Here is a 25,783-nt window from a genome sequence, read left to right as displayed (position 1 = left end):
GCTGCTTAAGCATGCAGATTGAATGCTATGTATTTCCACACAAATCAACACACACACACACACACACACACACACACACACACACACACACACACACACACACAGACACACACACACACACAAGTAGTTAATCATGAAGTGCATCAGACGAGCTGAAGGCCCACATGTTTCTTTCTCCCCAAAGGTAGTTTGGGAGGATTTCACCACCATCCTAATACACAGTGGATTCCGCACTGTAGTGTTAAAGAGGGCCACGAGAGCTTTGCATCTAGCACTGTGAGATGTGAAGCACACTTGGGACCGTGTGTCTGTGCTCTTGAGCATAAGACAGCATCACACAGAAAAGTTTGCGGACCCATGTCCGTCTGATGAAACCAAAATGGCCAGGCACACATTTACTGGATACAATTAGACTAACAATGGGGGTGGGGGGGAGTTGTTATCGTCAAGGCTGTCAGTCCAGAGTTTACATCTCTGAGTGGTGAGAGTCTGTCTTTTGGATAGCTCACACCTTGCCTAACCTGCAGGGCGGCATTCTGCCCTTAACCATCAGAGCACAGGTAAGTTTGGGGTTGCTTTAGACTGCTGTCAGATACCAGGGCCAGGCAAGCAGAGAGGCAGTGGCAGCTACTGCAGTGATTTAAACAGGAATATCCTGTCTCCCCAGCTCAACCAGGGAGCGAGGTTTCACCACGCACGCACACACACACACACACACACACACACACACACACACACACACAAACTAATTCAATGTATAAAATAAATAATTACACAAACAGTTGTGCATATGAAAACGTCTACATTTCTACACCATACACCCCCACCCCCATTAGACATTTAGATTATTCAAATGCATTTGGAGTTTCAGAATATGAAAGAACCAAACCCTATGTCACAGAACTTGTATCATTCTATTAATGCAGTTAATGTAGTTCAAAATAAACTAAAACTGTATTCATATTTAAATTACAGTTCTACCTGGTATAAATCGTGCTAGAAGTGGGAAATAACAAAACATCATATTTAATTTCATCAGAAAATATTATAGAATAGAGTACATAGAGTAAACAGAAAGGGTTTTTTTTGCCTACATGCTGTGCCAAACATTTAGGTATTCATTAAGATTGACAAGGAGTAGCCTATCTATATAAATAGGCCTACATCTTCTGCGCAATCAAAATGTTTACCATAGAAATATGGTACAGAGACTAAAACTGTGATCGTTCTTTCTACGTTAATCTGGATTTAAAACCATGGTTCATTTTCATTATTCTTTCAAAAAATCCTTCCTAAATCAGTCAAGATCGTATTAAAATGTCTAAATAATAGGGCAAAATATATTTAAAAATCTAATGTCTGGGATGTGTTCAATAAATGCGGGCGTTTGCCGGGGATTTGCAGAAAACTGAGATAGAAAACATAGATAAGAAAGTGAACACAGATATACAAGAAACAAATCAACACTTTTTTGACAAATCGTAGAAACAAATCAACACTTTTTTGACAAATCGTGAGCGCTTACCTTTTAGCGCGCTTGGGGAGTCGTGGGGTGAAAGTATCCCTGTCTGCGTCTTGTCCCGCTTTCTCTTGCTGTCACAAACCAAAACTTCTTGTTTTATTCCCAAAATAAGTTTCTGGGAACTTTGAGGGCCAGACCTATGTGGCTGCACAACAAAATAAAGATACATGTTCGACAATCCGGGCGTCAACACTAGGCACTTTACAAACACGGAATGTTGCAAGTTTATATAAATTAACTTGAATCTTTCTGTGCCTAAATGTTCCGTAGGTACACCGAGAGAGTCCTGGTCTAAGTCAGGCTCACAGAATATAGCTCATCAAACTGCTATTCTTTTCACTATCCCTCCCTGCACGGGGAGTTCCGAGGAAAAATGCAAAATATGACAAAGATCTGAAAACTTCAGACGAGCAGCGTGAAAACTTCAACGCACTGGACAAAGAGAGTGGCGAATACACAAACACTTACCTTATTTCAGTTATAGATTAACTCTACCGAGTAGTCATCTAGAGGTAACCTTATTTCTAAAACTTATATTTCTGGCGCGATTTTGCTGTCGGTAATATTTCTCCTGGTTTGACAGTAAAGGTGGAATGCAAAGTATGAGTTTGGTATGAAATCAACGCACTTCACTGAAAACGAAGGGAAAAAAAGTTTCAAGGAGGAGCCATTGCTGAGCGTCAATCGACAAAGTTGGGGGCAGAGACTTCTCCAAAATCCCCACCCCCACAATTTGGAATGCTGCACGTACAGTACAGTAAACTGTAACGAAGTGTCTTGCAAAAATATTTATGGTTTGTGGTTAGGCATATCTGTTACCTTTAAGTATGCATTGAAAACTGATATTGGTATGATGATATGAAAATATTGCTATATTCTGCAAATAAACTTCTGCTAACATGTTGGGTTCACAACGAGGTTGTGACAATAATGTGCAACTATTTTAATAAATGTAGGCTACACTGTTTTCTCACCAATACAATTTTATATGTAGGCCTAGGCTACATCTATGAATTGCAGTAGGCTAGCCTATGCCATTAATCGTCAAAACGTAAACAAAACGTAGAACAGGATTCTAAATCTTTAACAAAGGTCATAATTAGACTAAGCAATTCAAAAAGTCAATGCACGACATTAAGTTGTCTCGGATTCCAGTGTCTAAAGGAGTTCATTGTTATGGAATTCATGAAGAATTTCTCCACATTCCACAGCAGTGAGCGCGAACACTGAAACCATCTCAACACCACTCCGTCTCAAGGGAACGAAGGAGCCCAGCGCTGTGATGTAATACTTTGGAAAAGAGCCTAAATTATAATGATCATTCTCTGTGAGCGCTACTTTTCATGAGCACTCTCCCCCCGTGTCCACATCCTTGAGCGCCTACTTCAAGAATGCCAACAGCACCGTCTGGGGGTCAGACAAAGCGATAACAGTATAGGCTACAATCCGCTCATGCTTGAGGAGTTCGGAGAAGACTAGAGGCCATGAACAGACCGTGAAATATTTAATATTGCTCCAGGTGCAACATAGAGAGTTGAGGCCCACCTGGGTCTAGCACAGGCCTGGAGTCATTTTCTCGTGTCAACCTGCAGCGCGTCTGCGAGTTGGGACAACTACCAGAGCAGGTTGAGGCGGTGCACTCTGCGCTTTATGGCACGAGACACCGAACTGGTTTTTCATCTTCGGCTCATCCTTGAGCACCTGAGCCCGCCAAAACGTGGTCAACGTGGGACAAATGTGGCATTTTTCGTTTATTTATTTTTTTATTTTAAAGAAATGGGCCTGTAGAAGGCTTGCATCTGGATAGAAACGCATAAACCCATCAACAAAAAATCGTTTTGTTCTCTGGGTGTATGATTTTAAATTAAGATTTTCTGTGATATATTGGCATTGCGAAAGCCAATTATTTTGCATATTACATTGTGAACACCAAATCATAGTCCAGACCTTCCAATTAGCACCAATATATTTGCATTTTTATTTTGCAAATGTTTTGAATGCATTTTGGAATGCTCATGTTGAATCCTACTACCTTTCCTACAGTAATTACTATTTACCATTTACATTTTCCTACCACATGCAATGTGACAAATCTGACCTCAAGAATATGGGTTTACTTACTACACTGTCAAGCTGAGATCAAAGGGTAACGGTCAGTAATAGCACTCACATATCTGCATCTTGCAAAGTCATGACAAAAGAATCCAAATGTAACATATGCTCATACAAAAGGCCAGTGACAGGACAAAATCAAACACTTGGTCACTACAACACTACTCTACTCAGTTCTCAATCAGCTGTTCCCTGGATGACAAGACAGAGAAGAGTAAGGAAACATCTGCCCCCAGTTGTGTTCACACACAGACAAACAGTGCCTTCTGTTACATGGCAGAGTGTAGGCCTTAACAACCAGGGAAATGGGTATTCATTAGTCAACTAACAATTAGTCCACTTTGCACAGATTATACACAGACACACATGCATGCATGAACACACACAGGCGCGCGCGCGCGCACACACACACACACACACACACACACACATCTTCTAACCAAAGGAATACATTTTCAAACACAAGCATAAACATAGAATAAAAACAGATACGATCGAATTGTGAAAATAAAGACACATGCTTCTCATAAAACAGATCAACTGATAGTGACCTTACAATAATGAACCATAATGCAGTGAGATATCCATGCACTACACATAGAAGAAATACATCTCAGTGTCTTTGCAGTGTCATAAATGGTTTACTGAAAGAAGTTAGATTTGTCAGAATAAACCAAATATCATCTCAAGTAGGTGCATAGAAATGATGAAAGACTGCAAAAACTCCAGCTGACATCAGCATAGGCAACTCAGTCCAGCATTCACGCAATTCTATGCCACTGCAATTTCCCTTAGCAGCCCCAGACACTGGAACGGTGCATTTACTGGTTGGACATAACCAGCAGCAGTCCTGCATTTCTTCCCATTCCTCCACGTGGGGGGGGAAAGGAATGAGCATGTCCACTCATGTCCACTAGGGGCCACCAGTGGCTCGTCTCATTCATTAGGTGGATCTTGATGCAGACAGAGTTTCGAAGGGTTCTTCTACTGCTGAGTGAGTTCGTGGTTAGCTATGTGAGTGCACGGGACTGGAGACTGTGTGGGCACCCCGTTCACTCACAGCCTATTTTACCGTCAAAGCTGGAGAGCGCGATGGCAAAGGCCTGTACTGCACAGAGTGGATAGTTATAGTCCAGCGTGAAGGCATCGTCCGCCACCCTCCCAAACTGCATCACAATGTAGTCCACTAGCAAAGGAACACATAAGTCATCAACCATGATTCACTTCTGCACGGTACAATAGTAATTAAAGGATTATGTTCTGTAGAAAACCCACAATGCTAACTCTTTAGGCTCAATTCTCAGGAGACTTTTGCACGTTTAAAATAAGCAAACAACAACACATAAACATGAGTATTTAGAGAATAGATTCTACAGCATCAAATGCATTATGTACTATAGAGTAAACATGTGGTGTTGCTAATATGAGATCATACATTTAATCCTCAGGAAACAGTTACACTAACATAGATCATCAGTATTCTGTATACAGTATACAGAAATCCTCTCATAGAATATGTTTAAATGGCATGATAAATGTTGTCAGGCTATAGATAACATATGGAGATATGTATGCGTGTATGAAACGGTCCTTACGGTCTTTATTGTGGACGATCTGGAAGTTCTTGATGGAGGCCTGAGTGACACGGCCGTTAAAGTTGAGAACGTGAGAAGCCGTCTCCTCATTCCAGACTGGCGTCTTGTTGTGGAGTTCAATCAGGTTATCCACGTTCCGGTTCTGGTGTCGGATCAGAAGGCCGTCGTTGTCCTGCAAATGAGGGAGACAGATATTTCGGTTGTACTATCCTGAGGTCAACACAGAAAGCTTAGTCATGCTATTCTGAAGTTAAGGAACAGAAAAAGCTTAGTCATGTTGAGCTTCAAGCCACTGAGTACACACAAAGTAAACTGACAGACAAACGTTGACCTTTGTATGATAATAAAAGATATATTCTGTGTAAAAACAATCAGTTTAATCCACTGTGCTTTACAAGGTAAGAGCAACAGTTGGATTAAAAACAGTAATAAAAAGGAACTCAATAAATGAATAAGTGAACAAATAAATAACAATAAACAAAATATAATTAAATGGAAAGAAATGACAGTAATAATGAGTGAGTGAAAGATTTTAGGGAAGAGTGAGTGTGAAGGTTTGAGTGTGTGTGTCTTACATGGCGAGGTCTAACGGGCACTCGTTCCCCATCTTTGTCCATCCCGGGGATGAGGACGGTCATCCGTCTGGGTCCCTTCATCCCCAGCACGTTTGTCTCCTGAGGGCACACACCACAGGCAACGGCACACACACACACACACACACACACACACACACACACACACACACACACACACACACACACACACACACACCACAGGGCATTCAGTGCAGGGCAGGCCACTCACTAAGACAGTGGCCGGGTCCACCATTTTGGTGACTTGGATGGACTAATCAGTATATGGTTATTGTTATTATTCTGTTAATTTGTATTATTATATTACTAATATTTGTATTTTCTTTTTATTTAGGCTTCATGACTTTACTTTAAACTGATCATTTTAATGTTAGTGTAATGTTTCTTGATGTCATGTTAAAAAATGTGCATTTGCTCATTCTGACACAGGAAGAGTCACATGAGCTCCTCAGGTGGAAATTAAAGGAGGTGTACAATTATGCCTTGACTGAAGTGCATTCATTGGTAGTACTTTACATAAATCCTGCTTCATAACACTAGGATAAGCATGTCATACTGTACACCTGTCATGGCAGCTGTCACTTGTCATAAATTGCTATGATAATGTTATAATGCATAGTAATAATGATCTGTGCTCAATATCATGTCACTATATTCACTAACTTTAGTGACTGTATGTTCCTATAACGGCTTAGGACATGATGTCCAATTATACATTTATGACATTTTTATGACATATGTCCATCAGTATAAAACAGAACACATGACAAGTGACCATCAGGCCATGAAGCTATAAGAACATTCTGTTTCATGAGTCTTTCTGTTGTTTGAAAAACAGTTACTTACATAAATAATGCCAGCCAGCTCCTGCCGAGCATTGGACATGTCTGGTAGCGCTCTGTCCGGATGCAAGGCGTTATCAAACACGGTGTATTTGGTTCCCATGGTGTTGGATCTGAAGATGAACAAAAAACAGAGGTCAGATAAAGGCTTTCACAGCCATGACAATGGTTCATAATTTAAAGATCAAGTGGAGCAGAATTCATACACAATAACAGATTTGGAATGAAATTCATAGTGCACACAAAAGTGAGCTCAGTGACCTGAGATTAGGTATGCCTAATTCTGTAAGTAAACATGTGTTAGTATATTTACTAGTAAAGACAACACCCAAGAAGATAGCTCAATTTCTCTAGAAGAACATAAATAAATAACCTTGACTATTTTACAGTTCAATCACTGTTAAATCTATTAATCCAATAATGTGGCCTCTAACCGTAGTTTGCCAACAAAGTTTTCCCCTCCGCGGGAGAGGTCAGTGGCGTCGATGGAGATCAAGTAGTTGGACGTGGTGCTTTTCTTTCTTTTCCTTCCTGCTAGTAAAAAGTCCTGCTGAAAAACACACAGACACCCTGTATTGGCTAAGTGCCTCCAAATGAGTAGGCCTACTGCAAGGGCCTCTCCCATGCAGGTATTAGTATGGACTTAGAGTAGGGGTGGGCAAACTGCGGCCCGGCCCGCCAAGCACTTTCATCCGGCCCGCCGAGCATTTACCGGTAATTTGGTTATCAGGCTGCTCGCTATTTTTTTTCCTGCGATAGAGACGACGTTGGTTAGCTTTACTGCAAACTGCTTTTCACTCTCCTTAGAGAATGTTTACAATGTCAGTGTCAAAACATCATGTTAAATAGAGATGATAGGCCTAGCCTACTCTTAGTTATCTCCTTTGCAGCAGATCTAAGATAATTGAGAAATAAACGTGAAGTGAATTTAAAAACGTTAAAGTGAATTTAAAAACGTTAGTGCACAATTTATACATTTGTTCAACAACATCAAATTAGCAGTATTTTTAAGCAATTAATAGAATATAAAACAAATACTTTTGATACTGAATTATGCTACAAAAAATGTATTTTTAATAGGGCTGTCAATCGATTAAAATAATTAATCAAATTAATTACATACTCTGTGATTAATTCATCTAAATTAATCGCATATATAATTTTTGCTGTGAAAGTATTTTAAATATTTAAATTCAAATGAATCATTGAATAATCAGCATTTGTGACATTAACTTCAAAAACTCTTTTATTATTATTTTCACTCTTCAAATAATTGTCATAATAATCTATGATATGACCTAATATGCTGAGGAAATAAATTCAAAAGTGCTTCGGGAAGAAGTTTTTTTTTTCACATACAAGGCATTTCAGGCCACAGATATGACCTAGGGGACACAATAAAAATAAATTAACACTCCCCTCACTGTCAACACTTATTTCTTTGCATTGATGTATATAGAGCACATTCCTTGCTGCAGACATTACAGAGGACTTTATTTTCAACACTTTATTTTTATCAACACCATCAGGCCGTTTTTTAAAAGTAAATGTTCCAATCAATGATCCAGGCATCACGTTTTCTTCTCTCTCCTTCATTTTACAGTCTAATTTTTACTGACTAGAACTCGGGGTCAAAGGTCATACAGAATCGATTAATCTGCACTAATTTTTTTAATCAGTTATTTTTTCTCAAATTAATTAATCGAAATTAATCAGTTTTTTTGACAGCCCTAATTTTTAATAATGTATTTTTTGTATGTGGATGTAGTTGTGTGTGTGTGTGGGGGGGTTTGTTGTGCGTCCCAATGCCAATTTTCAAAACCCAATGTGGCTCTTGAGCCAAAAAGTTTACACACCCCTGACTTAGAGTATGTGAGTAGCCTACTGCATGGGCCTATCCCATGTATTAGTATGGACTTATGGAGTATGTGAGTTTGGTCTCAAAGTCAGTGTGCCAGTGTAATAGTAATGTCTCATCATAGAATGACTACAGTACAATGGAGTGGGATCCAACTATGTGATTGTAGTCGTGACACAAAACACACAGTGAGGTGAAGCACACACTAATCCCGGCACAGTGAGCTGCCTGCAACTACAGAGGCGCTCGGGGAGCAGTGCTCAAGGGCACTTCAGCCGTGCCTACTGGTCGGGGTTCGAACCGGCAACCCTCCAGTTACAAGTCCGAAGCCCTAACCAGTAGGCCACGGCTGCCCCCTAAAATGGGCTCAGAGTATGTATGTGATTTTAGTAGTTTGGACTCAGAGTATGTATGTGATTTTAGTAGTTTGGGCTCAGAGTACCGGTATGCATGTGATTTTACTACTGTAGTTTGGGCTCAAAATATGATTTTAGCAATTTGGGCTTAGAGTAGGCGTATGTGTATGTGACTGCAGTAAACTGGGCCCAGAATCTGTTGGGCTGATTGGCTGAGCTGACCTTCTTCTCACTGTCCAGGTGGAGGTAATAGGTAGGGTAGAAGCCACGGTCCATGCCTCGTTTGTCGCGTGTCACGCGGCACTTTACCGTCACACCTTGCTGTGCTGGCTGCAGTACAAACTCCTCCAGGTTGTCAAACTCGATGATGGGAGACGGTGCTCTTTCCTCCTAGACATCCGTTAGAAAAGATGCTTGTTAGCATTTGTTTTCTTCCTGTTCTTAAGTGAACAACTATTTGGCAGCTAATAAGGATGCTTATTTTACTATTTTGCTACTGTAGTTTGGTCAAAATGTGTGCTCAAAGCCCACAAAAATGTTAACAGTCTAAACCCCTATTTTGCCGTGCATAAGGTGTAAGGTCAATGTGCAACATTATAATATACTGTACAAAATATTTACTAAAGTATATAAATGATGTGAGGATAACAAAAAGAAAAAAAAACATTATTAGTTCATGTTGACTTGAGCACAGACTAAGGATCATGTAAATGCTTGCTGTAGAGAGACATGAGACCCCTATCTAGCTGTGTGGCATCTTGCTGTAGAGAGACATGAGACCCCTATCTAGCTGTGTGGCATCTTGCTGTAGAGAGACATGAGACCCCTATCTAGCTGTGTGGCATCTTGCTGTAGAGAGACATGAGACCCCCATCTAGCTGTGTGGCATCTTGCTGTAGAGAGACATGAGACCCCTATCTAGCTGTGTGGCATCTTGCTGTAGAGAGACATGAGACCCCCATCTAGCTGTGTGGCATCTTCCTGTAGAGAGACATGAGACCCCCATCTAGCTGTGTGGCATCTTGCTGTAGAGAGACATGAGACCCCCATCTAGCTGTGTGGCATCTTGCTGTAGAGAGACATGAGACCCCCATCTAGCTGTGTGGCATCTTGCTGTAGAGAGACATGAGACCCCCATCTAGCTGTGTGGCATCTTGCTGTAGAGAGACATGAGACCCCTATCTAGCTGTGTGGCATCTTGCTGTAGAGAGACATGAGACCCCTATCTACAGTAGCTGTGTGGCATCTTGCTGTAGAGAGACATGAGACCCCTATCTAGCTGTGTGGCATCTTGCTGTAGAGAGACATGAGACCCCTATCTAGCTGTGTGGCATCTTGCTGTAGAGAGACATGAGACCCCCATCTAGCTGTGTGGCATCTTGCTGTAGAGAGACATGAGACCCCTATCTACAGTAGCTGTGTGGCATCTTGCTGTAGAGAGACATGAGACCCCTATCTAGCTGTGTGGCATCTTGCCTTCTTTCCTTTCTTTCCTTTGCCTTTCTTCTTCTTCTTGTCTGAGTCCGACTCCTCATCACTTTCCTCTGCTTTGGCTGTGAGACAGCAACACAAAGACGTACAGATCTGAATGAACTGTTAAAAGGTTGACACGAATTCATTTGTTAGCATTAGCCTACGACTTCGGACCATCTCTAGACGATCTAGAGATAAACACACCTTTCTTTTTGCTCTTCTTGTCCTTGTCTTTGTCCTTGTCTTTGTCCTTGGCTTTGTCTTTGTCCTTGTCCCCTCCCGTCTGGAACATGGACGCTGGGTTGGAGTTAGAGCTGGACTTCTTTTTTGTCTTACTGGACTTGGTCTCGGGCTCACTCTCGTCGCTGCTCTCAGACTTGGCAGCTGGTTTCACAAGCAGCAGTGTACAGATCAGTAAAGTTTACACACATCTTGGCTCAGCTCAGAAGAGTGCATTGATACTCACCCACATGCAAGTTTGCATAATGTCCTTTAAAGGTCATGCTCCCTGCTTTAAACTAAATTAAGAAGAGTGTTATCAATGTAATCTGGCCGGTTTTATGTCACAGCACTCACCTTTTTTCTTGCTCTTGCTTTCCGACTTGTCCCCGTTTATCTGAAACATGGAAGCTGGCTCCTTCTTCTTGCTTTTTGATTTTCCTTTGTCTGAATCTTTGTCCTCTGAAACAGACATCAGTTAATATGCTTTCCACTCACATTGAAGGACATACATCAGGAAAAAACAACCATACACTACAAGATTAAAAATGTTCACTGAGACTAGGCCCAGTTCCCTGAAAGCATCTTAAGCCTAAGAGCGTAGTAAATTCCCTCTTACGAACGTCTTAAGATTTGCCGACTGTTTCCCGAAACCATCGTAGCTTAAGAGCGTCGTGAAAACACTCGTAGATCTACGATTGCTCCAGAGTTCTCGTTACCGGCTAAGAGCGTCTTAACAGTACTTCTCACTGAGGTCACCAACAGGACATACAGAGGAATTACAACTTAGAATACATAATCCAACGTACGTTCCCATTCTTTGTTGTGTTTACCTGTGATTAATCAGATTTTAGCGTGCAAATTAAATAGCATAGCCTACATTTAATGGTCATAATAATGTGATGAAAAGCGGACAAAAATGCAATCAAGTTATGAAACGAGACGTTGACAGAATAGTTTGCCATTATCTTTGCTAAGTGAAGGCTATATTTTCTATATTTTATTAGGCCTATGAGGTAAAAAGCAGAGAAAGCAACATGTGGTTTAGTCTGTACTTCATCAAATCTAAGCCTACACATTTCCTCACTTTCTTAGCCTACTCGACTTCTTTATCTTTAAACGTGTTCTTAAGTGACACCGCGAAAAATTATTGCATGGTGCAACAATCTAATCTTAAATAATTATAATTATTTATGTCTGTGTGTGGTATATAATCTACTTGGAATGCTTACATGCAGATGTCAACGTGTTTCTATTTTTGTATTGATGTGAATTAATGTGTGATCCGAAGTTTAAACGGTAGGCCTATAGCTGTGACGTGCAGTCACCTGACATCACCATCAACTTAGAGGATATTTCAGAACTATTAACGTGGACAGCTCCCCTTAAGAGCATCTTAAGAGCAGTGCACGCGCGTTCACGCTACGAGCATGTTCGGGAAACAGTCGGAAAAACCAAACGAACGATCGTAAGATGAATCGCAGAAAACCCTCTTATTAAGAGCGTGTCTCCGTCGTTATCGGGAAACTGGGCCTAGAACAGTTACTGTGTGAAGAGTGACCTTGCAGCATGAACATCTGAATAATGTTCAGGTGCACAGAACGACAGTTAATTAATATTCTGAGACTCATAATAATACATAACATAATGCTAAACTAAATGTACATTCATTTCCTGCTAGACTGAATTGCACTTTCCATGCACACAAAGCTAAACTACACTGAATGCATGGAAAGTTTCTAGCGGAGTTTACAGCTAGTCACCTAAGACTCAGTGTGTATGAACTCGTGGTCACAATGAAAACATTAATAAACGTTCTCTGAGTTGCTAAGTTGCACCCAAATCCTAACAATACATGTAAAGTAATATAATACGGGCGGTATATCGAAGTTTTCAACGTAAACAACATTTTACAGTTACAAAATTAAAACAGTGAGGAGTGCTTTATACAGTCAACCTACCCAATGCAAAGCATACCGCTTCTGATCGGCTATGGCAACAATACAAGGACAAAAAGCAGCAGAGCTGCAGTATACCGTTTCTCCAAAGGGGGCTCCAAAACACCAATCTCAATAAAGCTGCTTAATTACGGCGAAAATCACATACAAACACTAAACTACATTTCTAACTCTGTTACACCCCCTGAATTTCACCAAATTCGAGCAGCAACCAAATAGTACTTCCAAAGGCAAAGACTATACTACTTTCAAACACTAGACAGAGGGTCACCAATTACAGGACAGCCAACCATAAAGGTATCCAATAAGGATGAAGTGGAAGAAGAAGTGCGCAAACTCTCACACAACCAACCACTACAGTAGGGTGCCTTATACACCCCACAAGACCATAAAGCTAGCCTAGAAATCTAGAGAAATCTACATTTGCTGCCAGGGCTAGTCTAGCAACTCTCCGTTGGCTTGTGAGCTCCAGAAATCGAAACTTAATCAGGACATTGAAATTGTGTATAGAGTCGTTTGGTGGGCTTAACATAATGATTGATGGCAGAGTCGCAACGGTTTGGCTTAAATTCCCTGCTACTTGAAAACAAATATCCTATTGCGTCCTATTGCGTGCAGAGGGAATTTGAAAGACAACTGATTATCCCGCCCCTCGGACTGAGCACTGCGAACGGTGAGTGCCCAGACCCTACATTTTAATGTGGGTCCGGCTCGCCAGGCTACCATAAAGCCATAAACCATAAATTCCATAAATTCTCCACAAAGCTAATCAGAAAATCTAGATAAATAATAATATGTCATTAACTTTTATATTAACACATAGTTTGTAAATAAACATTTAACATTTAAATGATGTAAGGAATAACTGTTAATTAGTTCCAAAAAGACATTTAGTTAACTATTAACAAATATTAATACAATATTAGTTAATAGATTTGTTAAAACATTAACATACAGATTTTATGCAAACAACTAATATTTAATTAATGATGAAAAAACTATTAACTTGTGCCAAATAGATATTTTAGTAACAATTAACAAATATTAACAAAGGGTTAGGTAATTAGTTAACTAGTTAACTAGTAACTAGTTTGCTATTTATTATGGCACCTTATTATGGAGTGTTACCAGAGACTCTTAAAAGAACAATTACAAAACCCGAAATAACTTACAGCATAAAAATGAATGGTAACATGAAGACTTAAATTTGCTACCACTGCTTGTAGGTAAATTACCACTTTTGTATGCAAATTAACCTGTTGAGGAGTGAATTATTTTCCTGGTTACTTCTAGAATTCTACGGAAACGATTGTTTCAGTTTCAGTAAATCGAACGTTTCAGTGTTCTTGGGAAAATCTCTGAGGGTAATTGTCGCATCATAATATGGAACTCTCGGATTGCGAACATTCTAATCACATATTTGTGACCGTACTCCTCAACAGGTTAAGGCTTGTTGGCCTTTCGAGTGGTATTAAATAAGGCCTTTAGCTATTTGTAATTAAAACTAAAGTGGAGCAGTAGTTATTTTAAGCCTTACGGATGTCTGTTCATTACTTTGGAAGTGATTACTAAGCGACGTGCTGAAGCCATGACTGTTTGTCGGTCTTTACACCCCACTATTCATTACACAATAAAATCAGTGGCCTAATCTTATTACGTTAACTAGCGCAGTCTGACCCAGAAAGCCAGCCACTCCACAGACAGGAGGGGAGGGAAAGGGAAACCAGATGAAAGGTGAGGGAGAATGAGAGGGAGAGAAACGGTGAGGGAGGGAGAGAGAGAGAGAGAGAGAGAGAGAGGCAGGAGGACAAAGAGAGGGAGGGAGGGAGAGAGAGACTAAGGGAGGTAAAGAGAAAGAGAGAGAGATGGAGGGAGGGAAAGGGGGAGCGTGACGGGACAACACATCTGATGAGGCTTTGATGCACAGAGAGTGTCAGAGCCAAGAGATGACAGGGACTGACTTTGTGCCAGATGCCAGAGAGACAGACAGGCAGCGACTGCCTCTCAACGGAGACTTGGCTGTGATTATGTCTTCTCACAGGCTATGGAGAACGCTGAGTGGTGGCATGTCTGATCTGACTGACAATAACTGGGGAAGCATTGCTAGGGTTCCCCTTCATAAAAAGTCCCTACAAACTACAAATGCTGTTTTTGTTAATACATTGCAAGTATCAATTACTCAATTATGAAACCTATCAGACTGCTCTGCACATTGGAAAATAATGTTCAAATGGTAACCAGTGCATTGAAAAGTGACAAAAAGGTAATATTTCCAGCATACTGGTACAATACCAGTAGTGCAATACCAAGTGTATAAAAACACACTCTTTTCCTTTAAAACTCTCAAAACAGAACTGGAATCCTGAGCCCACCTTTTGATTTAGACTTCTTCTCCTTGTCCTTAGAGTTCTTCTCAGTGTCCTTTGAAGTCTTTTTCTTGGTCTTCTTCTGAGGAGTGTCCTCTTCCTCTTCATCACTGTCATCATCATCATCATCATCGGATACACCTGCTTACCAAGACCAACAGTCACGAGGTACCTAACTCATATGTATAACTACATGACTATATCTTATAACTATGTAACTAACATACTATATGTGTGTATAACAGCATGTTTCAATATTTGCCCTTTGTTTGGCAAAATATCATGGGTCAAGATTGATACCATGCTAATAAGAAATTTATTTTATCATCCTTTAATGTGCCCACAGAGACAAATGCTGTAGAATCATCTGCACATGGGTGGGAAGTGACGTCTTACTTTTTTTCTTCTTTGGTGCACTCTTTGGTTTCTTTTTTGGTTCTGTCTTTTCTTTAGTATCTTCTTTACCCTTCTCCTTGTCTTTCTCTGGCTTCTTTTTCTTTACTTTCTCTCCATCTTTTTGAAAGACAAAAAAGTAAAAGCACAGATTTTTATTATTACTGCAACAAATAAGTCAACTAATGTTATGAGCTGATTTCATATGGTCTGGTCATCCAGACTGCCTTGCTGCCCATTGCTAATCCTCACTTTTGATTATTTCAACTAATAAAAGCCTGAACAGGCAAACAAACAGGCATTGGGTGTCTTGGGGAAGTCCTGCTTACTCTGGATGGCTGGACTCTCTGCAGAGAGCTCTCCATTCTTCTTGCTCTTTGTCTTCTTGGGTTTGGCTTCAGTCCCATTGGACTCAGTAGGCACAGACTCAGACTTCTTCTTCTTGGGCTTCTAGACACAGGCGAAGTCAGGGGCTTCACATAAACAGAGACACGAATGAGGGCCAGAGATACAGTAAGAGTACACCACACAAATGACAAGGATCTTCAAAAGGAACACTTATTAAAAAACTTACCACGTAATATCCAAATGGAAAGCAAGAAGAATACAATAAATATGTGAGCAAAAAATGTTCAGAGCAGTCAAGCACTTATAGTTGTATTTTTTAATGTATCATTGGAGGGACATATCCGTGTCATGCTTTGAATCTAGTCATCAAATACAGTCAATACCCAATGATGATATATAGTCAAAGTGCCATTAACAGTATTTGACAAGAAAGTTGAATTTATAGAGTATAAATATATTTATAGTTATTATTGTCCTTTAGTTATAGTTATTAAAATCCTTTCCCCCCACTGTTCATATTTTGAAGATTTTGTGGAACACATTATGTCATGTAAACCTTCATAGTACTCTAGCAGATCCTCAACAGCTGACTGTAGTGAGAAGACTCTGCAGTGAGTGTGACTGTCTTATTTAACCTGCCCCACATCTGACTTAACTTAGTTAACTTGCTAACTTAGTTAGCAACTATGGTTTTGGAAAACGCGCCCCTGTGTGGTTAATACAGAGGACCGCACAGGAATGTTGCAATGGTTTATCAGAGTGTTCATTTCCTGTGAGTCACCTCTGATGACATTGCATGACCAACTGACTAAAAACATTTTCGATATGGGATGGAAAACATGTGCACCCAGAACAAGCTTGGCTTTCTTGTCATATAGATTTTCAAGGACAGCCCCTATGTTTCAAGCAGAAGGAAGTATATTTATGGGAACAACTATGCAAAGTTGAATATATATGAATGTAGATACTGCAGAAGTGATACAAGGACATAACTCTACGTTCATAGATCTTGATGAACTGTATGGACTGGATAGACTGTGGAACAAATCATCGATTTTTCCTGAAACAGATCACACGGGTCTGATAAAAACCTGCCCAGAGTCCAAGTCTATCTGGTTTGTTATTCCTTGCTAACTGAATTATTCTCTCATACTGACTGAATTACTCACAAAACTATTGCTGTGTCATATATGCCTGCTCACCTCTGTCTTCTGCTAACATGAAACAACAATGTGTTAACGACTCAAAAATATTTTCCCTCACTCAATCTCTCTCACCTGTTTCTGAATCAATCCAGATGTTTCTTTTTCTTTGTATTGTATAGCTGCTGGTGCCTTGACACCAACCTACTGTTTTGAATAATAACTGGATTCTGAGTAGTCTTGTGTTTTATGAGGTGGCAGGTGAACTAAATACAGCTATGCTGCTAAGGGGTAGCCTGCTGTTTGTCTGTATGCTGTTGTGTCTCAGTACACATCTAAATCAGTGAACATTTTATAAGATGTATTTATGTTTTTAGTTATTTCCCCACTCTGTCCTGTCTGATGACACTGTAGGTATTTCCTAATGATGCTAGTCACTGCACATCTTGACGTACTTATTCGATGACTTGAGGGTGATGACTTCTTACTCACATGCTGAATAACCACATGGCTTGTTCAATTTAATAGGGCACTATCACTCTAGGGAACTAGAGTGGTGGACACAGAAATGTTGACGATGGGTCCTGTCTCGACTTTGTGATTCGTTTAGAAACGCCTTTGACTGCTTCAGAGTGGCTGGCTACAGGCATGCACAAACATGTCCTTAAAACAACTCTGAACATTCGTTTTCAAAACTGTGCAACTCACTGAGTGATTAGTGGTGTTCGTTGATGTTCCAAAACAAGTAGTGTAGCGAAATACAGTTTCTGTCGTGTTTTATTTGCCATTTTGTAAAATCCCATTGATTTCTGTTGGCTCATTGCACATAGAATTCTTCTCATCACCCCTTGCCCAACCATGGAACAGGTGTAATCTAACAATAAATTGAATGTTACACATATGTTCCAAGGGTCCTATGTACCCCAATTACTCATAGGATCCTGGGAACACAGGAATGGTCCTATTTAACACTAGTAACTAAAGGTGCAGTGTGTGTGAATATTTTTTTCCACAAGACTAAAATATTGACACAGATACAGTCTTGTGGTATACACAAAATGAGTAAGAACCCAGTGGTCCCTTGATTGCAAGAAACCTCTTTGTCAACTACATTCCCATTCTCATAGTAAAGCTGTCTCCAACTACCCTCAACCTGTGAACACCCTTTGACACAGGGGCAGTAGATCAATGCAGTCGGCACAATGCCTTGGCTACTCGCTTGGCTAAGCAGCAATTCTCATGTGACAGCCATCATCCAATTATCATCGCTGCAGAGCTCTTAATAGCCTTGACTGGGGTCTGGACTGTGGCAGTGACTGCGACCCATTGGCCTACTCCTGAAGACATGGGAGCGTGCCTATGTTCCCACAGCCCTATGTTCCAAGACCCTGACCCTAACCCTAAGCCTAAGCTAACCTAACCTAACCCTAACCTGTTCCTAGCTACTCCTCTGCTAACTCCTGAGGACACAGCCCTGTCCGTAGCTACTCCGCTGCTAACCTATGTCAGACACTGCAGTTGATTAGCTAAAGGTCAGTGATAACAGTTAACAAAGAATCTCAGTGTGATGGGGTGTGTGTGTAACTATGAGCAAAGCAAGGTTGGCGTATTTGCCATTCCAGTGACATAGGTGTTTTTCCACAGGTGGCCGCACTTTAATAAACATCTTACCAGTCCTATTAGACACTTTTGGTAGACATATTCTTTCAGTGAAACTAAAACACTGAATGCTTTGTAACCTTTCAGCAATTAGCCATTGAGCAGGACTGTGTTGTAACCTGTATCTTAAATCACTGGGATCCATTGGCACTTAAGCATCTGTGGGCAAAACGCTACCACTTTCTAGAATGTTACAACACACCAGCATGCCACGCAACAGATAACCCAAGCCATGACATGCAATGGGTAAATGGCAACTTGGAAGTAAAGTAAAACATTGCATTAAAAGACCACTGCAAATGTTTCTGATGTCATCCTATGGTTGCTGAGTGACATTTGAATGAGTTGACTGTCAGATTTGCAGTGGTCTCTTAATTTTTTCCAGAGCTGTATAATGCTACTTAAAACAACAGCTTGCTTTCCTTTAAGAGATATTATTTCCTTTGCATCACCTCCTACCTCTAGGACACGTCATACCAATCCATCATTTACATAAGCTCTTAGAGCACTGCATGTCTATTGTACCACACCATTCACAATTCTCATATGCAGCCATCAGGACTCTGAGCAATCAGCTATATTTGTGTCTACACCAACAATAACAACAAAGACAACGGTCAAGTAGACTAAAAAGATGGTTTGGAGGAACCAGAAATTACTCTATGACACACAAGGCAGCTGTTCTGTCATCAACATATTAAAATATTTGGACCAAAACAAACTACACAAAACTACACAAATCCCACAACTTAAAATACTAAAACATAAAATATGATTTTTTGTAACACTGTTTTTCATCTAAATAGATACAATACAATACTCAGAGCCTGAGCCAGTCGTGTTTACCTTATCCCAGCCCCATGACCCAGATACCGCAGAGACTTTACCTTCTCTGTAGACATGGTCAGGCCTGGTCAACGTGAGCAAAACTGTGTGATTTATCGTCCAATTCACCAAAAAACATGGAAAACAGAGCACTGTATAGCCCCAGAGCCTTGAAACGAGCTAGCCTGGACTGGAGTAATGAGAAAGTATAAAAGCTTCACTCAATGAATCACCATCAGCAGAAAGTTCCTAATAGGATTAGCACGTAAAGCCATCTGTTGGGCGGACACGTCAGCAGGAGGAACCAAGATGGGGGGGTAGGAGAAGGGTGAAGAGACACCTTTCCCCTGTCAACAGGGAGCTTCATCCAGGGGTAAAATACCCCTCTTGCCAGGACCAATCCCTGTATCAACATGACTCATACTATATGAGAGATACTGGATAGCTGATCACCTATCTGAACCAGACTAGCTAATAAACAAAAACAAATGGCCAACACTGACAATGGTACTCTAGGATAGTGTTTCTCAAACTTTTTCAGACCAAGGACCACTTAACCAATAAAAAAAAAAAAACATGGACCACCTAGCTTAAAAAAAGAGTAGACCTACTTCAACAGCACATTACACAATAGGCCTACTCAATGAACCATCTTGCTTATTGTCTTTTCACCTTGCCTATTGTGTCAGAGGATTCATATAACTTAAACTGGCATAGCTAACATAGGCAGTGTTGCAGAACTGTTTGGATTTACATACAAGTTGGTTCAATATTGTAAACAACTCATCTTTATTATATTTTACCACGTCTGCTTGCGGACCACTTGGGATAGCTTGCGGACCACCAGTGGTACCCGGACCACACTCTGAAAAAAACACTGCTCTAAGAATCCCACATGTAGAACCCAAAATGACCACTCCACAAATGTGTCCACGTCATGAAGACCAAAGTGTTACGCTGACAGATCGAGAAAAGGCTGTGTTTTGAAAGAATCACCTGTTGCTCTTTCTTCTGGATGTGTGCACCATCTTGCCTGAAAATTTGAAAAAAATGCAATCATGGAGGTTAAACAGCAGTGATTTCATCTCCACTCTATCTGTGAGGTACATCATGGAAGTCTACATTATGATGTCATCATTTGCACTCTGTTGAACACCCAGAATTAGTCTCCACCCACACTGAACAAAGTCTATCAACATGCCCATCTACCGGTACCTCACATTGTTATTAAGACATTATCATTGCACTGAACTGCCTTGCACTATATTCATATTTAAATCTATTCTTAAATTGTACTATTCCTACCCTCTCTTTCAACTATATTGTATCTTGCCTGTTGAGGTGTCCACGACCATGGCAACCTTGACAGGAACAACTTGCACTGCCCTATCCCACCCATAATGTTCTATTTATTGCATATTATGTACATACTGTAATTATACTTATACATAGCCATATTCTACTGCTCTTCATTCCATTCTTACTGTTCCGCTTAATGTTCCGCTTAATGTTTAATGTTTTTTATTCTTTATTCGTATATGTTAAGTGTATTAAGTGAGTGTTGTATTTTGAGAGCAAAGATTAACCAGAGTCAAATTCCTTGTTTGTTTACGCAAACCTGGCCAATAAAGCTGATTCTGATTCTGATTTGGTTTTTGCATCGTAGCAAACAGAGGAGAAATATGTTGAAAACAGATGGCCATGTTGAAAACTACATTTTTAATCACCACATGAGTAGACACACACTCAGAGCTCATATACAGTGGCAGTGTGCCAGTACCAACAGTTGTTGGATTGTGCCTTTACCACAAAGTGTAAACACTTTCATTCATTGTTTGACAACACCTTGTCTGAAACCTTAAATTGAAGTAAAGTATCATTATGTTGTTACCTGTTATGAACTGCTTTAAGAATGGAAAGAAACTATGGAGATGTACAATAATCCCAAATAGTTTCTAATCAAACTAAAACCTCTAGAAAGGAACATGATGGCATCAGTTTTGTACCCTATGCACTGGCTTAATTGTCTTATGACACACTGGCCCACTGAAATACGTCATGGGCTGTTACAGTCTAATAGCTCTCATGAGACCGAGAAGGATTCTTCCTTGTTCCAACTCTCCTATAATACTTGCAAGTCTTTCCTGTTTATTTCCCATGCTTCCAGAATGACTGGTTTCTCTGGTAGCATTGGGCATTACATGCAATAGTGTGTGTTTGTGTGGTTCTGCTTAATCATGCCTGCCATGGGCCCTCTTGTCTGTTCCTCGAGGAGCTGAAGTGGGTCAGTAAGCTGTTACAAGGCCAGGCAGGCCCTTGAATATCACCCAGCACTGAGCTGTGCACCTAATCGCCGTTACTAACTATACAACTTTCCCCACCTCTGATTGGTTTAGTGCCGGCGCCCGCCTTTGCACTATGGAAACCAGGCCACATATTTATAGCTGACGCTAAAAGCGTGAACGCTCGGTAACAACAGTTGAGGGACACACAGCCAACCCCTGGGTTTGGCTTATTTATTTGAATTTAGGCAGTTTGCAATCCTCAGGAAAGGCACTAGGACACTGGGCTATGACCTCTACAGTATCTCAGACATGAAAATGAACTTGTCTTGACATGAGGCGATGCTCACCTGTCTTCTGTCCAGACCTCTGTGAGAATATCCTTTTGGAGAGGCATCTGCGAACTGTAGAGAATTAACCAGGTGTACTCTAACTGGTGAGGAGATGGAAAGAGACATTCTGTTCATGAGCAGCTGCAAGAGTTGTTTGGGATGCCAAATTCAAAGTCAAATTGTGACAAATGATCCTCAATACTCTAATTCTACCATATACAGTAATTCACAAAAACATACCTTAATAACAGAGTGTAAGGTGAAATAATTAAGAACATGCCACCTCATCAACATGTGGGGTTAATGAGGACACACTGAACAGGGCAGGGCACGTGCATACAATGATCTTCACAAGGTCATTTGTGTGGTCATTTCATATGGTATTTAGCAGAGACTTTTTCCAAAGTGACATGACAACATTACAAGGACAGTGGTTAACAATGATATAATAATGGCCCCAGCCGTGGCGCATAACATACTACTACTAATAATAATAATAATTATAGGTATGTCTGAGATTAATTGTTTTCACATGTTCAGGATCCAGCAGAATTCGGAATGCACACAGAACATTTGAGTTTGTCTACTCAGAGTCAGTATGCTGCCTGCATCCCAAAGTCTGGGATCACTTTACTAATATTATCGATTACTTTATTCACCTTTTTGGTGGATGGATATGAATCAAATGAAAATTCAATTGGTCTCAGAGTAAACTAAATATGGCACATCTCTTGATATAAACGCATACTGTATAAGCAATGCCTCATTGTTTAATGTTTCAGGTCTTTAAGAAAAATCTTGAAATCTTTTAAATCTTTAAAAAAAATGTTTATGGTAATGCAGTATACAAAATACTCCTTACTACAGTAAGCAACACCCCCCCCCCCCCCCCACACACACACACACACACACACTCACACCCACACCGACACACACACATACACATACACACACACACACACACACACACACACACACACACACACACACAGCATACACATACGCAGACTAAAGCACAAACATGACCTGGTTGACTGTACAAAGTATAATTTCCTCCCTTGCCAGTACCTTCCTATGAGCTGTGCAGCTATGTCCCTACCTGTGGATCCTTGCTTCCAGAGAAACGGCTACTATGGCCAAGAGGACCATACAGTCAATAGAAACCCGAGACTCCCACTCAACAGCGTGGACGGGTTCAGAGACATGCTCTCAGACACCAGCATGGGTGAGCTTATAAATAGTCTACGCTCCCAGTAGACAACATGGGCGAGCTTACAGATACACTCAACATAGCTTACACACTGCCCCCCGCCCCCCTCGTCTCCTTTCATAATAGGATTTAGACCATTGCCGGGCAGCATAAGTGCTGGTTTCCTCGCCTTCCTACCTTTCCTTCGAGGTGGAAATGTGAATGACCTTTCACCTCAGGGTGCTAAGCACTAATGTGGTGACCATCTGCAATCTTGCTAATTAGTGGAGTTTTTGTGTTCCTTGGCTACACATAAAATCCGGTTCTGAAGCACAACTCTCCAAGGTGACTGCATTTCATTCTACATCACTGCGCCACTAGTTACAGTTGCTGTGTCTCTGCATTGCTTGGCAACCATTCTGATAGAAGAAATATATTTCTTTGCAGAGGAATGGTTATCTATTAATAAATTGTTACATTTCTCGTTGTTGTACCTTTATGAAAACTTGGCAGATATATGTAGTAACCATTTTAGAACACTCCTTAGATGATCTAAAATCACCTAACATACAGTGGAATATACAGTGTCTTGGGGCTTGGGGGCTGGGGTTGTAAAACATAGTAAAACTTCATACTTTCAGTTTGTTCTCATAATACGGTTTGTGTCACTGATTTCCCTGTTTTCTGTGCATGCTCATGTTCTCCCAGTGATCAGGTTGTCTTAAACACACACACCATCTGTAGCTTTGTTTCCTCTTGTTAATTCTTTCAAACACAACCCCCCCGGCCCCCACCCATCCCCTCACACACACATGCCTGCACGCACGCACGCGCACACACACACACACACACACACACACATACACACACACACACACACACACACACATACACTCACTCAGGGCTACCTGATACAAGAGTAAAACACACACACACTCAAGCACACAGACATACATACACAGTTTTGCAGTTTCACGTTTTGACCAGCAGATGTCACTGTGAGCCAAGCTAGAGCAGACCAATCTCTGAGCTTGTGTGGAACTGAAGAAATGACGATGTGAAACAGGAAGTTTCACGTACTGTAACCGGGTAAGCGAGGGACCTTGATTTAACCTGCGGGGCCCTACACCAGTGTTTTTCAGGGTACATTTTTTTGCATAAAAAATCCAGTGACACACAACCAACCAAAAATGTAACAAAATTACACACTGTAGCCTAATACAGCAAGTAACTGTTATTATTACAAACTCGATTAGTCTGACTTCATTTAATTAATTATAATTAATTAACAGATTATAATTTCTATTTTGACACAAATCTTAGAGTTCAGATATTTTCCAGTGGCCCAAGGTAGGCCCAGGACTGAGTTAAGCCCTCAGCAGAGGGACCAGAACAAAAGACCAAATGGCCACTGTATGCATGAGCGGGGGTGTTGGGAATCCAGTAGTAAGCAACAAGTACAGATGTAAATTGACTGCAAAATGCATTCGGTTATGAAAATGTCTTTTCTGTTTCAAGAACACAAAAGGTTGGTGTAACCGGCAGACTAACTGCTGTAGTAAGTTTGTCCCCCTGTTCTCACCGTAGCTTATAGAGGTCTGCACTAGACCCGCGGGACCCACGGGTCCCGACGCAAAATAGTGCGGCGCGGGACAAATTTTAAAAGCTCTTTGCGCGAGCGGGGGATGAGAGAGGTGTGTTCGCGGGTGCGTGACAAACCAATGATTCACTGCACTCCCGCAAATTAAATATGTGCGTAAAATTAAATATGGAAATGATTAAAGTAGTGTTCATAACTATAGTTCAGCTGGATGTTCTGTTAGGCAGCATTAAAAAATGTTGTTTAAGCATAACTGACGGATAGCAGGCCTATAGCCTATATCAGGGGTTCCCAAACTTTTCAACCCGCGACCCCCAAGCAACTCAGCAAGTGTCTTGGAATTAAAATCTGTCTTTAAAGTGCGTTCAAGTGACAGCTCTTTTATTTTTCCCAAATTTATTATTCCCCGAAATGATTTATGGAAATCATTTCGCGACCCACCCCTCGGCGTCCCGCGACCCCCCGGGGGGTCCCGACCCCCACTTTGGGAACCCATGGCCTATAATGTCGTTTAAAAACAATGCTTGAAGGTTCTATTTGGGCCCCAATCTACTTCCTCTACATTAAGATAACATATGGAATGTTAAAACGGAAGTCTTGTGGGGCCAACTATGATGCTGATAATGGAACTCTCTTGAAAGGGTCGTTTATGAGGGTTCAATTTGTTCCTGCTGGTATTTGGCTGTGTACCAGACGCTTCCGGGTAGTGTTTTGTTGATCTACCGAAGGTATTAGATGATTGAACTGTATGGTCCTTTTGTAAATGCCTTCACGCACATTCACAGCAATGTTTTTAACGTAGGTCTTGACTGAAAAGACGCTGTGTACGCGCAGGCTGCCACTGTCTATTGGGAGATGTGTTAAGGTAGCATTGGCTGTATAGTAAGGTTTGCCGTGTAATGTGTGTGCGTGTGTACATCTGTATGTTTATATGCATGTTTATAGTAACTGGATCTACTATAACGTGTCATGTTTCACTGTAAGTCCTGGTAATTTAACTAGCCAATAACCTTAATGCATAATGGGTTATTTTGTATGTGAACTATGCTTATAGATAGATAGATAGATAGATAGATAGATAGATACTTATGTGTGGTTTCATGTAGGTTTGCGTACTGG

At 40.8% G+C, this 25,783-nt stretch overlaps 2 protein-coding genes across 12 annotated transcripts in view; both read right to left on the bottom strand.

Annotated features, from left to right (window-relative positions):
- Positions 1 to 2,156, bottom strand: part of tead3b (TEA domain family member 3 b) — a 54,141-nt gene extending 51,985 nt beyond the window's left edge. For 4 of the 9 annotated variants that reach the window (XM_042088093.1, XM_042088096.1, XM_042088095.1 and 1 more), the window contains exons 1-2: positions 1,991 to 1,996; positions 1,526 to 1,593 (exon numbers count right to left, since the gene is read on the bottom strand). The gene's annotated coding sequence lies outside the window, so the exon portion shown is untranslated. Of the gene's footprint in view, positions 1 to 1,525; positions 1,668 to 1,990 lie in introns of all 9 variants that reach the window. The other 5 variants (XM_042088087.1, XM_042088089.1, XM_042088091.1 and 2 more) reach the window with 3 other exon arrangements.
- Positions 2,157 to 3,944: 1,788 nt separating this feature from the next.
- On the bottom strand, positions 3,945 to 23,090 carry LOC121707856 (tubby-related protein 1-like). 3 transcript variants are annotated; one of them, XM_042090731.1, is made up of 15 exons: positions 22,975 to 23,090; positions 21,894 to 21,976; positions 20,258 to 20,294; positions 15,617 to 15,737; positions 15,291 to 15,407; positions 14,901 to 15,035; positions 10,928 to 11,032; positions 10,556 to 10,735; positions 10,355 to 10,431; positions 9,101 to 9,268; positions 7,099 to 7,214; positions 6,669 to 6,777; positions 5,805 to 5,903; positions 5,230 to 5,401; positions 3,945 to 4,820 (listed from the first exon to the last, which is right to left on the bottom strand). In XM_042090731.1, the coding sequence occupies exons 2-15, from the start codon at positions 21,938 to 21,940 to the stop codon at positions 4,687 to 4,689; spliced, it is 1,617 nt and encodes a 538-aa protein (XP_041946665.1). In that variant the 5' UTR covers positions 21,941 to 21,976; positions 22,975 to 23,090; the 3' UTR covers positions 3,945 to 4,686. The 3 variants fall into 3 exon arrangements, with proteins under 3 accessions (XP_041946665.1, XP_041946666.1, XP_041946667.1); XM_042090732.1 differs by having other exon boundaries at positions 7,099 to 7,211; XM_042090733.1 differs by lacking the exons at positions 20,258 to 20,294; positions 21,894 to 21,976; positions 22,975 to 23,090 and adding an exon at positions 19,324 to 19,435.
- Between the last annotated feature and the right edge of the window lie 2,693 nt (positions 23,091 to 25,783).

The sequence above is a fragment of the Alosa sapidissima genome, chromosome 4 (genome assembly GCF_018492685.1).
Source record: "Alosa sapidissima isolate fAloSap1 chromosome 4, fAloSap1.pri, whole genome shotgun sequence".
In the NCBI taxonomy this organism is placed as follows: Eukaryota; Metazoa; Chordata; class Actinopteri; order Clupeiformes; family Clupeidae; genus Alosa; species Alosa sapidissima.
Note: the sequence above shows the minus strand (reverse complement) of the source record. Positions and strands in the feature narration are given on the sequence as shown.